The sequence below is a fragment of the Scleropages formosus genome, chromosome 16 (genome assembly GCF_900964775.1).
Source record: "Scleropages formosus chromosome 16, fSclFor1.1, whole genome shotgun sequence".
Lineage (NCBI taxonomy): Eukaryota > Metazoa > Chordata > Actinopteri > Osteoglossiformes > Osteoglossidae > Scleropages > Scleropages formosus.
The window spans coordinates 5487447-5503593 of record NC_041821.1 but is presented as its reverse complement, the minus strand read 5'-3'; the positions used below and the strand labels follow the sequence as shown (position 1 = coordinate 5503593).

Below are 16147 nucleotides of genomic sequence, written 5' to 3'. Positions count from 1 at the left end.
ATAGTAAAAAAACATAACACTAAGAGTTTTAACTGTAGCATTTGCACTACATCTTGTAGGGATTTGCCATTTTATGCAGTTTTTGACAATGTTGAATGTGATTAAATATTGAAATGGTAAATGTAAACTTGAAATTAAATAACTAAGATTTATAGCACCTTTTACCCACCTATTCTCCCCCAGAATGTGATAATTGCACTACAGTTTTATCAGATTAAATATGCTTAAGAATAAAAACTGTTTCTGATTTACAGAAGCAGGGCCATTTAAACAAATGCTCAGATTATTCTTGATCTGGAATACTGCAGTGGGGTGTCCTTACTGCCCTCTTGTCTTTCAAGTACACTGCCTCATTCATCATGTCATGAATGATCAAGTTACAAATTTTCAAAGATGGGAATGTTTCCAGTTTATTTTTGAATGTTCATTCCAAAGCTGTAATAGGAAAAACAAGTTTGGTTCTGTACTTCAATCAGCCCACATTTTAGTCTTTTTCCTGACAAAAGATATGTTTAATAATCCTTTGGGCTTCTCTTTCTTCACTAATTGTTCTCTGGTGTTAAGAGTCATGTGTATTTAAAGACTCATTCACTGAAACTTGATTTGGTAAAACAAGATTTGTTGATATTTACAAAGAACTGTGCAGTTGGAATTTTTTTTTTATCAAGTGATTGGCATGGTAACATAATGGCTCACAGAAGAAAGCTATTCTGTTAGTACACAGTTTACTCCAGTGTTTTTTCTGAAACTTCCAAGCCATCTCGTAAATGATACTGAAGTTATGTCACTGAAGTTGGAAGTTGGGAAAGAGAAGCCACCATTCTATCAACAAACTCAATAAAATGTGGCAATAGTGGACTGTGTCCTTGAGTGAATGTTTGTGTTTTGGCAAGACTCAGTCTTTTCCAGTTTGTACACTTTTGCGTATTAATTAGTTACTATCAGCATACACACGTGTGTTTTCTGTGGCAACCAGGTTGCGGGAATGTGTGTTGTCCGATCTCTTCACGGGTTGGCCTGCACTTGTTCCACGGGAAGCCCCAGCTTGACTGGGCTCCTCAACCGTCGAAGGTCCTCCTCCACCTGATGATGCACAAAGGAAACATTGGCAGTCATCTCCACGACCAACCCTGCGTGAGTCCAGACCACACATGTCCTCGTAAAACACGTAAAGACAGTACTGTACCATAGACAGTTCCTCTTTCAGCCGGTTGTACTTCTGTATATTGAAGCGCTGCTTCTTGGCCCCTTTGTAGAAATAGTGCAGAAACTGTCTGTCTTTAACATCTGGATACACGTAGTCCTGAGGAAAGCAAGCAGCAGCATCATCAGGCCCCATCTTGTAGGTTGTGCAGAGTGACAGGTAGATGCTGAGCTCAGCAGCCCATGAAAAGCATGGGGGAGAATGTAGGCACACTGAACAGCAGCACCCTTGTCTTACTGCATCATTAACCTGCATCTCAGTGAGTGGTGTGGTGTTTACGTGAGATTTTACTCCATGTGAACACCCAGAACTAATTATTCCTCTGACTCAACCCGAGTAAATCCAAAAAGAGTCATAACAGGTATTCCAGACATAAGCGAGGTACCTGCTTAGTGAGAATGTAGTACGCAAAGATCCCAATGCTGGTGGAGTAGGTGAGGAAGTAGGTGACAGGCTCCATAATGTCCCAGGAGTACACCCACCAGGTGAGCCAAGCTAGGGCGCCGGTCTGCACAGACATCAGGGCTAGGCCGGTCCACAAAACCCTGGTGGTTTTCAACTCGGCCCTTTGAACAACCTCGTCCTTGGCCTGCTTCGTGCACACAAGACAACACGCACAATTTAACAGAAACAGAACTTCCTGCTGAGCTCTCCGCTCTGTGCATGGCCCATTGGTGTCTACCTTCTCCAGCGGGGTGAGCTCCTGTCTCAGGAAGTCCAGTCTCTGCAGCAGCTCTTTTTCCTTGCGCAGCTGGTGGGGTGGTAGATGCATGGCAGCGTACAGCATATGGACAAGGGTCTTCATGTCCTGGATGTCTGCTGCACGTTCAGAAGATGACTTCTCTGTCCCCCAAGAGAGCACAGGGAGTTGTCAGAATATTGCTAAATGCACCTGAGGACAGTTTTGCTTTCAGCAGTGGGGGTGTATTAAGATAGAGGTACTGTTGAGCACTTCAGTTTAGCGGAACCAATTAGCAGTGACCCCTGTGGGCAGGTAAAGCTGAAAATAGAGAAATCGTAGTGTGTTACTGCTCAGTTACCGGGGGTGGGGGAGTGCACACTGAAGGTGATGTCGTTGATGAGGAGGTGGAAGTCTCCCTTGAGCAGGCTGTCAATGGATGTGGTGCCAGACACCTGGTCCCCACCTAGAAGAGGGTTTGAGAGCCCGTGAACTGAATGACGAGAAAGGACGACTCCTGACCAAAGGGTCGCATGCGGAGCAGCCACTCACCTGCAGTGAGAACCACGGCACGATGGATTCCAGGGTCTTCCTTCTGAATGTCACGTAGGAAGTCTGTCACATCCATCAACATGGGCCGCAGGAAGAAGAGGCAGCGCTCGTTCCTGGAGGGCAAGGGTACTGCCAGTACCGGGCGGCCATGCTTGTACTCTACGGAAAGATCTGCAACACAGGTCAGCACTTAATGCACAATAATGCTTTGAAGTCAGATTTTGCTTTGTGTCTGTTAAGCAATTGAGCCCTTGCTTGGGAGTATAAGTACAGGCGTAAATCATGCATTATGGCTTTTCTCCAACAACTCTCTATATTCTGACAGTCGAGAACTGAAGGCTTAGCGATTCGGTATTATTTTTGCTCAAGTGTTATGGCATAACCATACCATTAGAGGGAGATAGTGTGCTGTAGTAGACAACTCTGCCCGGTGCCCAAAGGTGCCTCTTGGAGAGAATCTGAAATCAAGGGAAACAACATGATGCTTTGTTTCCCCCCATTCATTACATGTTATTACACACAGGGAGAATTCATTTCTGTGCCTTTCTCTGCAGACAAAAGCTCATCATGTGCTCCTTAACAGAGATCCATAATTTTGGCACTGAATATCATCTTTCCTGATAGGTTGCTCAGTCTTGATCATAGGTGGTGCGTCATACTGGATAGTGTCCAAATAGCTCTGAGTCATGCCACTGAATTTCTAACACGATTTACTCCATGGAGAAGTGCAAGACACACTAGAGACTAGACACAAGTAGAAAAGAGCTGAACAAACATAGAAATACATTCATTTTCAGCTTTTCTTATCCTTCATGCAATATTTTAGTTTTTTCAAATACATCAATATCTGAAGTTCTTGCAGCCCTGGATAGAACTGGGACTTTCAGTTTGCTGAGGACAGACTTACATGAGAATGTTGGGCTTTTTTGAAGAAAAGAAGCACTAATGTGTGTAATTTTCTCTTAACTGTACAGTCCTCAGTCGCCAAGGTTGCTCTCAAATCATTGTCTGGTCTTGTTTACACAATTTACCAGTTTATTAAACTTAACTAAGTGAAAAAAGTAATTTTGCCATAAAGACTCCTTTTCAAAAGTTGCTTCATACCTAACAGGAGTTTTGTAATGAGAAAGGTTTAAAAAAAGAAAAAAAAAAAAAAAAAAAAAAAAAAAAACTGTTGATTGTGGTTATAAAATGTGTTCTTTGCAAATAAATTAAATTGTGGAAAATGAAAAGTAACACAACTCAAAAAACTACCCCATAGAAATCAGGGAATTAATGATTGGAAATTTAATTTTGCTGGTCATGGGGCATTAGCACTAAGCAGGATATTTACCCTGTCACCAAACTGTTTCATGGAAATATATTCAATAAAAATGCTAATTCACACAAGTCACACCTGTTTGTTCTAAGTGAGAAAAATGAAAATGTTAATGAAATAGCCATCTCCGCTCACACCCCCATGATAACTGCCTAAAATACAGTGGAACAGAGAATATAATCTTTCTCATAAATTATTCTATGATGAAGAATTTTTGACAAAATGAAGCATCCCTCATATTCAGCAGGCGCTGTGCATTTAGTAGTAGGAAATACACAGACAGACATTGGCCAAAAACAATGAATAAATAAAACCAATGTTATCAGAGAATGAAAAAACCAAATGATCACTTACAAGGCATAAAGATGATGTATGATGAGCTTTTCACCCTGTTTTCACATGGCTAACAAATGAAGATGCACTTAAGTAGTCACAAATAGTCATCCTTGACAACATTAGTGGATGAAGATGTGTGTGTCATCATACGAGAGCTGGAAATTATCATAAGTAATTTAAATTTTTTGGGAGGAAAGGGATTGCAATAAATCAGAGGAACCAAAAAAAAAGAAAAAAAAAAAAAAAAAACAGAAATCTACCCAGAGGAACTGTCTGCTACCAATGTCCAACCTGCCTGCTGCTTTCCAGAAGGTCACTCATTCCATATCCAACCTGTCCATGATTCTTCAGAAGGTCACCATGTCCATGTGCAACCTGCCCTTGGACCTCCAGAAGACCACCCATGTCAAACCTGTTCGCAGTCTTCTAGAAAGTCACCGTGTCCATTTCCAAGACATCCACGTCCAGTCTGCCCTGTATTTCTCCAGAAGTTAACCCTGTCTCTGCCCAAACCCACAGTTCCCTAGTCAAGGTCCAGTCTGAAGTACGGGAGCAAAATATTGTGACATGCCCATGACACTGCTGTCACCATTATCACCATATGACAGTTAGGCACACTTACATAGCAAATCCACCATGCAAATGACACTGGGCAGGTGCTTCCTTGTTGGGCAGATATGAGAAAACAGGTTGAACAGACAAACAGAAGAGCTGCAGGGGAACTTCTCAGCATCTAGAGAAATGTTCTCACACCCTTGAATTCTCTGTCGCACTGGGGGTGGATAGACGCTGCAGCAGCAGATGCATGAGCCCAATGAAAATGAGGGTATTCTCCTGAGCTCTAGCTCTTCCTGGACAGAATAATGTTAGTGGGGCTGCTCTTCTTTATAGACTGTGGCTTTTCTCATTCGATTTTGTTTAAATGACAAAGAGAATGGTGGCTCTGGTGATCACAGAAGAACAGACAAGTAAAAGACCAGATGTGAAGGGCTCTGAAGGAAAACTGAACACATGCTATTTCCCGCTGGTTGTGCAGGGGATGTACTGCAGCCCCCCCCCCATCCACTACTTGCTTTGTGTTGTAGAAAGAAGCCCTGAGAAACTGTCACTTGAAAGATGTAAGATTTTTTTTTCTTGACAACAAAGATAGTAGTGAAGTAGTGTACAGATTATGCTTTCACAGACTCAGAGGGAGAGTTCATTGCTGGGGTGCATTCGACTGTGAATAAAGGTCATTATTTGGTAAAGGTCATTAGTGGGTGCAGCTGAGGGGAGGGGAGATTTCATTGGGATTTTTAATGTTGAAGGCTCCTTGGAGGCCTGACAACCTCTGCTGCAAAAGTTGGAGAAAACAGGATTTCAAAAAGATAGACATTTGATTTGATTTGATGGGGCACGAAGAAGCCAAAAGGCATCAACAGCCGATTGAATAGGCCAAATGAGTTTTTAGGAGAATGACATTAGTAAATGCCTCATATTACATTTTCACGGGACTAGAGCTTTTTGTCCAGAGTGTTTGTTCAGCACCACGTAATGAGAAAAAGTACACAAAATGCATGGCTAAGATGTTTGCCGCCATTAAGCAGCCAAGTAATTTGTCCCTTCGCTGTAATAGCAACACTCTGTATGCCAAAGAGCCTCTTAATGAAAGTTAATTCAACACCCCACTGACTACAGGAATTTTCAGGAATTACAAGCATTTAAGCAAATAATTGTAAACGCTTACAAAGTACTAAAACATTTAGCAAAATTAGACACAAAAATGTTTCCATAAAACATTTGTGACTATAAAATCTGGAATTTCAACATAACATAAATAATAATATTAATAAATTAAATTCATTTATTTGATTAAATGATGAGAAAATAATGTGATTAAATCATGATATTTTAAGAAATCTATCAAGATGGCTTTTATAGATCAACGAATTACTGGCCACATAAGGATAGAGGCACTATAGCGGGTGACGTTAAATAAACAGACTCATAACCTCAATATTGCTGGTTCAAGTCTCAGTAGGGGTCATACTGTAGGACCTTTAAGTGAGGCAGCTTTGTTCCAGTAAAAATACTCAGATTTGACGTATTTAGACAGTTATGATGATCAAACAGTGACTAAACCTGTTCTTACCATTAATATTTTTTTCAAGGGTCCAACAGCAGTCTTCCTGCTAGGATCTGAATCTCAGTTCCCATCACCATCCAGCATGACCCTTTTTTCCCCAGATACTTGAACAGGAAGGCTTCATTGTTACCAACCAGTTGAAGACAAAGGTCTGTAAACCCTAGACGAGTCTCTCAATCATTTTTCATGTGAGGTGTGAAATAAAGCAGCTCGGAGCTGCACAGTGCCCACCCTTGAACATACAAGTTCAGAATTTCTCCTGGAGGAGACCGATAAGAAGGCAGCAATCACCACAAATGCAAGCTCCTGTCAATTCCAAGAGCCCTGCACAAAACTGGATAGAGTGCATCTCCGCCCCCTCGCCGTGAAATTGGAGACAGATTATTCCTCTCAAGCGATCGATGTGAGCAGCATGAGGCAGCTGTCACATGGCCCTTGAATGATACATGGGCTGAAGAAGCATCAGTACTTGTCAACCTGGCAGCTTAGTGGGATGGAAAGTGTGCATCATTGGGTACACTGCCACTAATAAAGGGGGAAGGGTTGCACACACGCACACCCACAATCGTGTGGGGCTGCGCGGTAATCACACCCGTCAAGGTGATGGACCGTTTCATTTCCCCACCAACACTGCAGGGGAGCCGGATGTTATAACTTTTGCCGCAGTGAAATATCACCTCTCCGTCTCCCCCTGGTCTCAGGCCTGAGCAATGACCCCCCTAGAGTGGTGGGGACTCGCTGGGGAATGAGTTACGAGTATAAGCCCCTGGGGAACAATTGTGAGGTATGGACAGAGGATCCACAGTGGTGTGGCATTACTCACTCCAGTGAATCCCCAGTTACCGTCCAGCGCTGAGGACCTCATCCGACCAGCTAACTCAGTGCAGGGCTGATTCAAACACAGGCGTGTGCAGCCGTCCGAACTGACAGCCAAACCGCAGACGTACGTCTCAGCGAACAATACGAAGGGTGCGTTACATCGACAGGAGAGATTTGGATGCAGACACGATCCCTGAGTACAGTCCCCCACCATATGAACCAGTATACATTAATACTGGTATTTATACTATTTAGATACATATACTTGTCTCACAGTACATATCTACAGACTGCATGTATACAGCATGTGGATATACAGTATTAGGCCCTACAGTGTAGATACACACAGGGTATATAGTGTGAGGCTCTACACCATCTGGCTATTTAACTTTGAGGTTAACAGTGTATAGGTGTGCAATGTTATTCTCTACAATGTATAGATATACAGCTTGTGGGTATATAGTCTGTCGGTGTATGGCATGTGGGAATATAGTGCGAGGCTCTACAGTTTAAGTAAATATCATGTGGGAATATAGTGTGAGGCTTTACAGTGTGTAAATATACAACGGGTAGGTGTGCAATGGGAGGCTCTGCAGTATGTTGCTATGCAGTGTTAGGCTCTGCAACGTGTAGGTACACAGCATGCGGGTATATAGTTTGAGGCTATACAGTGTGGTCCTGCACAGTGTCTTGGTGTTTAGCGTAAAAAAAGTATGTGAGAAAAGTTTGTCTACGCAGCGCAAAGCGAAATGCAGCACTAATGTGAAGCACAAGGTTCTTCTATTGAGTTACTGTGAAACCGCCCACGTTCCCACATCCTATCCCTACCGTTTCATCTCCACGCTCAACACTCGTCACCCAGAATGCTTTGCCCCACTCGGACTTGAACCCAGCGTGATCTTCTTGCCAAGGCGCTACAGCTAGCGGGGTAACGTTGGTCAATGTTCGCAAGTTGCAGCACGGGTCTGCTCCCGTCTGCCCTTCGTGATCATGGCTTCAGAGGAAACAAAAATACAGCCCTCGTGTGAGGCTGTGTCTCATTGTGGGGAATTATGGGAAATGCTGAGCTGTAACAACAGTGATCAACCACACCCAAATGTGCAGTTCCAGAAGTCTGTCCCTGTTTACTCATGGTTATCTCCTCTGGGTTCATTTGTGAAATTCATTGACTTAGGTAACAATAGCCTGCACTTTGGTAATATTAATATCACATTTACACTTTGGTGCACTTTGTATCTTTATGATACAGAGGTGAAAGTGAAAAATTATTCCAAGTAAATGCGGTGCTGGTGTTTCCCTGGTGTCTTCAGCTGGAAAATTCCCCTGGACATCATTTTGTACCTGTGCCGTCCCTTTAATGTTGAATCTCGTCATCAGACCCTGCAAAACTAATAAACAGGATGTCTGTCTGAAAACCGCGCCACTGTCAGATATCAATCTAAGATTGTTTTGTGAACAGCACACAATATTCAGGAATAAAATGCAAAAACAATCAGCTGCACATCCTCCTCTAACCCAGCAAAAAGTGAGGTGTGGGATGTATTTGTACAATTTCTACGACGTTATCGAAGCTCCACCTTGGAACGCGGCATCACTTAAAAGTATATAATGTTTTCTGTGATGTGCATTAGGACTCAATATTGCAGCATGTACAGTTTAAGAGATGCACTTAAAAACAGGTGTTCTCTACAGTGGAAAATAATGAATGGCGACAATAAGGTCACACACAGCAGTTCCAATGTGGTTTTCAATGTGAATGTATTTATGAAGTTTGGGACAATCATTCATGCTTATCCTCCCATCATGCAGGAGAGGTGTGACCACTTGCCCCTGGTGAGCTGCCGGGCTGACTGGTTTTCCTTCTAATGTGTTTGTTAAGAAGACGTTTCCATTTGTACAGGAACTAGCCTCACTTGTTGTCCCAGGTGTAAATTCATGGATGACAGAAAAATGACACTGCAGCTCTCCAGATCTGCAGATTAAGAGCCTTGATGCAGGATCAGCTGGAAAAATCTGCGCACGCTCAAAGCTGCCCCTTGCTGTGTTATGGTCTTAGGAAGCATGACCGTTCGGGACCTGGCGATCAGTCCCTCAAAGCAGAACGCAGAAATGCAACAAGTAGTTCCAGCAGATCATGCAGCTGAAGTGTTTCATAAGTCAATGAACAGATTAACTTGGGCCTGGAGCTTTAACTGCAGAGGCTGTTACAATGCAGCGTAATTTTTTTTGCGGCACATGCAGGCCTCAAGTGAAAGGAAGCACCCTTGCAAGCCTGGTCGAAGTGTTACACCTCTTCACACATTCTTAAATTCTGTTTTTGAACATGCCTGCCAGTGATGAAAAATTTACTTCCCCTTAATTTACTAAACTCATGGACAACAGACCAATTCAGTATCTAAATCTTTACATCCGTGGAGATGAGAAGCTGCACAAGGCTCAGAATTTCATTCAAATTACATACAGTAATTTGTGCATCATGTTTTGTACCAGTATACTGGATATTAATAATACACGTTAATAATAACCATCAATTAGTCCCCTTCACCAACTTTGCTGTTAGGATGAAATCATAACAATATATTTTCTCGGTTAATGCAGTAAGCTGCTGCACTGTTTAACATGGTAACTGCAGCAAAAAATACCATACTGAGCAAAGGAAAGTGGCATGGGCATTTTACATTACATATTATATTTTGTGTTACAATAATGTGGTTTAGCAACCTGCTGGGAGGAAGAAGTGGAATTCATCATGAGTCACTGATGATCTTCCGTGTTTGTGTGCAGCATGAGATGAGAAAGAGGGAACTGAGAGGGACGGAAGCCCAAAGTCAGTGCTATTACTTAGAGGGCTCCGACTGAATTCATTACCAGAGCAGCACTTTAAACAGGACGCCTGATCCAACGAATGTGTCCGAGGAAACAATCAGCGTAATTGCACATGGACATTCACCAAGGAGCACAAAGGCAAGATAATCAAAAAAGCGATCAGATGTGTGCACATGCTGACTTGCACTTTTACAAACCAAAAACACTGGAAACCAAAATGGAAGTAGAGCGACAGACTGCTGAGGCTGCATTCTCAGTAGCGCTGTATTTTTAGCAGGGTATTGTTACTTGGACTGGATATTTTGTTTTGCTGTATTTCTAACACAGTTTGTTACACTGTATCTTTAACAATGTTGATTGGTGGTCTGTTGGGTCACACTGTATCTTTACAACTGTTTCTGTTTGTTTACATTTCTTTATTTAGTAGATGCTTTTGTCCAAAGCCACTTCCAATGAACTATGTAGTATCAGTCCACACACCTTATTCACCGTGGTGACTTACACTGCTAGATACGCTACTTACACTGGGTCACTCATCCATACATCAGTGGAACACACACACTCTCTCTGTCACTCACACACTATGGGTGAACCTCAACAGCATGTCTTTGGACTGTGGGAGGAAACCAGAGCACCCCAAGGAAACCCACGGATACACGGTGAGAACAGGCAAACTCCACACAGACTGAGCAGGGTTCGAACCCACGTCCTCTCGCACCACCCAGGCCCTGTGAGACAGCAGGACTTGTTTGTTGGATCCCACTATCTTTAACACACTGTTAGTTCGTTACACTGTATCTTTGAAAAGGTTGATTGATGGTCTGTTTAGTTATTGTATCCTTACCACTGTTAATTGGTTAGTTGCACTGTATCTTTAACACTGTTTATAACTATTCGCTGGTTTGCACTACATCTTCAGTGTCGGTTATTACACTGTGCTGTCTTCGAGATCAGAGGCGATGACATGATGAATGTAACACCGCACTCTCTCTGTCACGCACAGCACGTGGACCGACGATCCCGTGGTTCAGACCGGAGGGTCTCTTCAGGGGATAACTTTTTATAAATATTTGTAGAGATCAAACATCTGGATCTTACCTTTGAGAAGATTTCTTTTGTGGTGGTAGAACCCGGATCAGACACTTTGTAACATTGAAGGAAACATCGGAAAAGTGGAGCCTGGAGTTTGCCGAGCCTCAGCAAAGAGCCCATCGCTGCAGATCACTCCGCCCACATAGTGTACACGTCCCCGCAGCGAAACCGGGAGAAACAGGCCAATTTTCAAAGAAAAGGATCAACGGCTGGGAAGGTGAAAACACAGAGGAACCGCCCGTCCAGCCCAAGCCTGCCGCGAAGCCCACTTACGAGCTCCACCCAGCTCAAAGCGCCGCTCAGGCTGAAGCTCCTCCCACCGTGGCGGTCCTGCCAAGTTGGAGCCACATCATGTTAGTATCTCCGCCCAGCAGGTGGACGGGGATTGGCTGCCATTCTGAAGCTCCGCCCATCTCCGTTCGCTCTTCAAATACAAAGCCCCGCCTATCCATAAACTTCTCCCAAGCCTGAGCCCTGCTGTCGTCCTATTGGTCGACGTTTATTCCACACGTCCAATCGGAGTTGGCGGAGAGCCGAAGTTTACGGTGCCGCGAGCTGCGGAAGGACGAATGAAAAAATAAAAATAACGAAAAAAGCTGCAGAAGGACGCGATGCGTGTTTGAGTCGCTCGGAGGCGGAAGTGCGTTGCGATGGACGCGCTGAACTTTTGAGACAAGCTGCTAAACCAGTCTGAACTTCAGCACTGTGTTTATAACTGTACTTCAGGTGCCCACGTGGTTTGAGAAACGTTCCTTACTACACGCAGATGCGCAGCGCTGCTGCCTCACTGCGTCTACATGGGGCGAGAGAACATGGGACCCGTGATGGGTTCGATCCCCGGTCAGTCTGTGTGGAATGTGTGTGGGTTCCTCCCACAGTCCAAATTCATGTAGTTCAGGTGGACTGGTGACGCTAAATTGTCTTTGCTTTGCCGGGGGGGGGGGCATGTCCAGGAAGTACCCCACCCAGCCTTGCTCCCAATTCTTCCAGGATAAGGTCCGGTTCAGCGCGATCCTGCCCAGGACAAGTGGTTACTCTAATATGGTGGATGTATATGTACTATAATAAATGCTCACTGTAATATTGTAACGACCCGCGTTACTGGTGTTGGAGCGGGAATGCGTTTATTGTAAATAGTTGAATTGTGGGTAAATTGTAACTAGAGGGTTCAACCACTAGGGCAATTTATGGGGACACTAATGGGGTGACTGTGTTCGGGAGTGTCTGAAGAGGAAAAAAAAAACACTACAAACAACAGAAAGTGGTGTTGAGCGGAGGGGTCGATAGGTTCTGGAGGAAGTTGGGTCCTCAGATTGTGAGTGTTATTTCCTTGTGTTCAAATAAAGGTTTGAGATGAACGCTGTCGGTGCGTCCTTTTTCGCCTCATTCAAGCCTACGGCACTATGGGCCGCAATATAAAGTGTTCGCCATAGTATATAAATGCTCGGTTTATTGTAGGATGTATTCTCTGTAATTACTTTACAGAGTCAAGATTAAAGGGTAAATTTTTCTTCGGAGCCCTAAAAGCAAGTGGGACAGTGCAGAAGCTCAATAATAAACCACACACACACACATTGGCATTAATCTTAATATATTTATACACACACACTATATAGTATATTTTTAGTTTATTCTTAATGTAATCAAACTGTTTGAAATTGCAGAAGGCTCTCGTTTTTATTACTGTTGCCTGTCATAGTACTGCTGTGTATCTATGTGTGTGTGTGAGACAAATAGGGGTGAGGGTGCTGTCTTAGGTCAGCCGTTAATTTTTCCAGGTCAGTTTAGCATTAGTCGCATGGAGCGGCGCGGTTTCTGCCGATGGCTGCTGTTTATTAATGATCCAGTTGGATTTTAATGGCTTTTCCATCTCAGTGGCTTCATGACTGCGAGATGAGCGGTTTCCTGGCCTTCGAAGACAGTGCGGTGTGACCCTGTCGCCAGAGCATCCAGTGTACCGGACTGTAGGCCTGCAGGTGTCACGCTCTTATGTCGGATACCCTCCGCTCCTGGAAGCCAACATTTCTCAAATGAGCAGGAAAATGAGGAAGGCATCACCGGTATATGCTTGGCAATGTAAAGGTAAATACCAGTGGAGTGGCTTCTCCCCTAGGGAGTACCCTGTCTTGCACCCTATTATTCTAGGGTAGGATCTGCACCATTGCTACCCTCCTTTGGACCCCTGGTTACCAGTAAGGGATTTGTTAGGGCAGCTGCTAGCATAGTGGTTACAGTTGCTGTGTTTAGATCCAGAGGTTGCTGGTTTGAATCCCAACCGCTGTTGTTACACCTTTGAGCAAAGTGTATACACACACACACACATTTTCTGAACCGCTTGTCCCATACGGGGTTGCAGGGAGCTGGAGGGGGAGGGGGCACACCCAGGACAGGACGTCAGTCTGTCGCAAGGCACCCCAAGCAGGACTCGAACCCCAGACCCACCAGAGAGCAGGACCCGGGCCAACCCACTGCACCACCGCACCCCCCTTGAGCAAAGTACTTACAGTAAAAATTGTGCCTTGGTGGTGTGAGAGGACATGGGTTCGATCTCCACTCAGTCTGTGTGGAGTTTGCATGTTCTCCCCGTGTCTGCGTGGGTTTCCTATGGATGTTCTGGTTTCCTCCCACACTCCAAAGACTTGCTGTTCCGGTTCCCCCGTAGTGTGTGAGTGACAGGGAGAGTGTGTTCCGCTGATGTATGGATGGGTGACCCAGTGTAAGTAGTGTATTTAGCAGTGTAAGTCACTGCGGTGAATAAGGTGTGTGGGCTGATAACACTACATAGAGTTCATTGGAAGTCGCTCTGGAGAAAAGCATCTGATAAAGAGATAAATGTAAATGTTATGTAAATGTAGAAATTACCCAGGTGTATAAATGGGTAAAAAATTACGCATAGCTCTAGGTGTTGGCTGCTTTGGAGAAAAGCGTCAGCTAGATGAATAAATGTGAATAGATGGATGTGAGTGCGGCACCACAGGAAAGCCTGCAGGTCTGACAGATGGGCCTCTGCGGGGGACACTTGAGCACGCGGCCGACTGCAGTGATCGCGATGCTCAGGTGTCACAGTGTCCTGCTCTTTCCACTGACACTGAGAACATGGAGAGAAAGGACTTGGCCACCGGAGCCGTTGCTGACATCCGTCACCAGTACGGTACGATCTCCAGACACTGGGGGGCGAAGAGGATGCGCTGCGCGCGCAGCCTGAGGATCAATCGCGACGCGCGATACGGAGGACTAGGTCGCCCCCTCGTGGCCGTGGGCGGTATGCGGCGCGCGCGCCGACGTGTCCGTGAAAGGTGACGCGGCGCGGGTCAAATGCATTTCTCAGCACGTGTCTTCATTTTGAACATCAGTGAACAACAGATCCGAACGTTTAGGCTCTTTAAAGGCAAACAAAAAGTGCGCAGCTGTTCTCCAAGTGCTCACTGACTAATGACCACAACATAAATTCATCCGTATATAATTATCATTTATTCCTTTAACCCACGTTTTCCTCCGAAGCCACTTACAATGTGTTTTTTTTACCCATTTATACAACGGGGCAACTTAAGGTAAATACCTTGCTCAAGGCTGCTACACCTGGAGTGAGACTTGAACCCACAACCTTTTGGTGCACAGGCAGCAGCACTGATTCATACATTACTTATTTATTCTATTCATTTAGCTGAAGCTTTTTTCCAAAGCAACTTACCTTGTTAATCTAGTTACACTTTTTTCACTCATTTATACAGCTGGGCAATTTTGGATAAGTACCTTGTTCAAAGGTGATTCAAACCTATGACCTTTGGGTCCAAAGGTGGTAGTACTAACCACTACACTACCAGCTGCCCTACTTGTTGCTGCTACTTATTTAAATATATTAATTGATAATTATTTATACAATTGTAATAATTACAGCATTTTTATCTATTAATTTAGATGTACAGTATATTAACTTATAATACTGTATATCGTCATTTAATATAGATGTATCCAGTAGTATAAATTAAATAATTTCCAGAAAGACAATTTCCTTAAACATGTAACATGACATATGTGAACGAGTCCAGCCTGGTAAATTTGCATGCCAATATACAGTAATTCAGCCAATAAAGCAATTCAGCACCATCGGTCATATTGACAGAAATAAAGCAAAGGGGAAACATATTAATGCACAAAACATAATGACTTTTGGCAGCCTTTCTATCTTACTGGTAATTTGTTGTTTATTCAGACCTATTCTTTTTACTCCTTTGTATAGCTTGGTGTCTTACCCAGGAAATCTGGGCGAGTACATTTTTTCAGGGGTACTGCAACAGGAGTGGCGACTTGGATCTGTAACATTTAGATTACCAGTGGGTTCCCACTCTGCCATCTGCTGCTTCCAACAACTGCTCACTGCTCTGCAAACCCCCAGGAGGCTCCTAGAAGGAAGATGCTGATTATTTGCCCCAGAAAAGAGTCTTGAACCCACATACAGGTGTGTCGGCCTAAGATGCTTACATGAACATCTATTCGCTAAAGGTGCTCTCTGGATCTCCGGCTAATGGCAGCAGGAGCTATATGTTTCGGCACAGATGATATGTTCCTATAGAAATGTTTGCTATGGGTTGGAACATCAAAGGCGAGCTGGAACTCGGAGAAGTTAAATTCTAATTAATAATCCAGACGGAGAAGGAGCGCATTGTCAATAGAGGTAAAAAAGTGAGAGGAGGGCGGCGGATGTTTGAAGTTTGGAATAAGACAGAACTGGAGGTTACGGAGACCTGCAGATGCCTCATCCCTCACCCCCCGCTGTCAGTGCTAACAATCCCAGCTCCTAATTGACCGGCTCCAACTCCCCCGGGCTCCTTGTTATTATTTATTAATAATTCAACGCTAAATTATTTACACTGCGGAAAATTGCACAATTGCGTTGCGCAGACCGAATGAACTGAGTCCTGACGGTGCTGGCTGACAATAGCAGAGCTTTGGACACACAGGGATTTTAATGGACGCTTCCTCCTTTGGACAAATTTCAACATGCATTGATGTGTTTATTACTGTATTATTATTATTAATGCTGGTTATGTGCCCCTTTTATTCACATTGACTTACCGTGTTTTGTTTGTGTTTATGCTGCACCTGGGCAATTTTTGCTGGAGCGGTTTGGGGCTAAGTACTTCGGTTAAGGGTTCTACAGCTGGAGCCGGAAAGGGGTTCGAACCAGCAATCGGG

General features: G+C 44.1%; 1 protein-coding gene across 2 annotated transcripts; it reads right to left on the bottom strand.

Moving 5' to 3' along the window:
• Positions 1 to 384: 384 nt before the first annotated feature.
• Positions 385 to 11406, bottom strand: LOC108924565 (calcium uniporter protein, mitochondrial-like). 2 transcript variants are annotated; one of them, XM_018736050.2, is made up of 8 exons: positions 10958 to 11406; positions 2824 to 2893; positions 2436 to 2606; positions 2245 to 2349; positions 1887 to 2047; positions 1590 to 1796; positions 1187 to 1303; positions 385 to 1083 (listed from the first exon to the last, which is right to left on the bottom strand). In XM_018736050.2, exons 1-8 carry the CDS (start codon positions 11069 to 11071, stop codon positions 1006 to 1008), a joined length of 1023 nt encoding a protein of 340 aa, XP_018591566.1. In that variant the 5' UTR covers positions 11072 to 11406; the 3' UTR covers positions 385 to 1005. The 2 variants fall into 2 exon arrangements, with proteins under 2 accessions (XP_018591566.1, XP_018591567.1); XM_018736051.2 differs by having other exon boundaries at positions 1590 to 1793.
• Between the last annotated feature and the right edge of the window lie 4741 nt (positions 11407 to 16147).

Bases quoted from the DNA above. Each gene is read 5' to 3' on its own strand.
- LOC108924565 (XM_018736050.2), bottom strand. From the start codon at position 11,071: ATGGGCTCTTTGCTGAGGCTCGGCAAACTCCAGGCTCCACTTTTCCGA. The intron at 2,894-10,957 runs GTAAGATCCAGA...CCTTGATTTCAG, and splicing joins CAAAAGAAATCTTCTCAAAG to ATTCTCTCCAAGAGGCACCT. The intron at 2,350-2,435 runs GTGAGTGGCTGC...ACCCTCTTCTAG, and splicing joins TGCCGTGGTTCTCACTGCAG to GTGGGGACCAGGTGTCTGGC.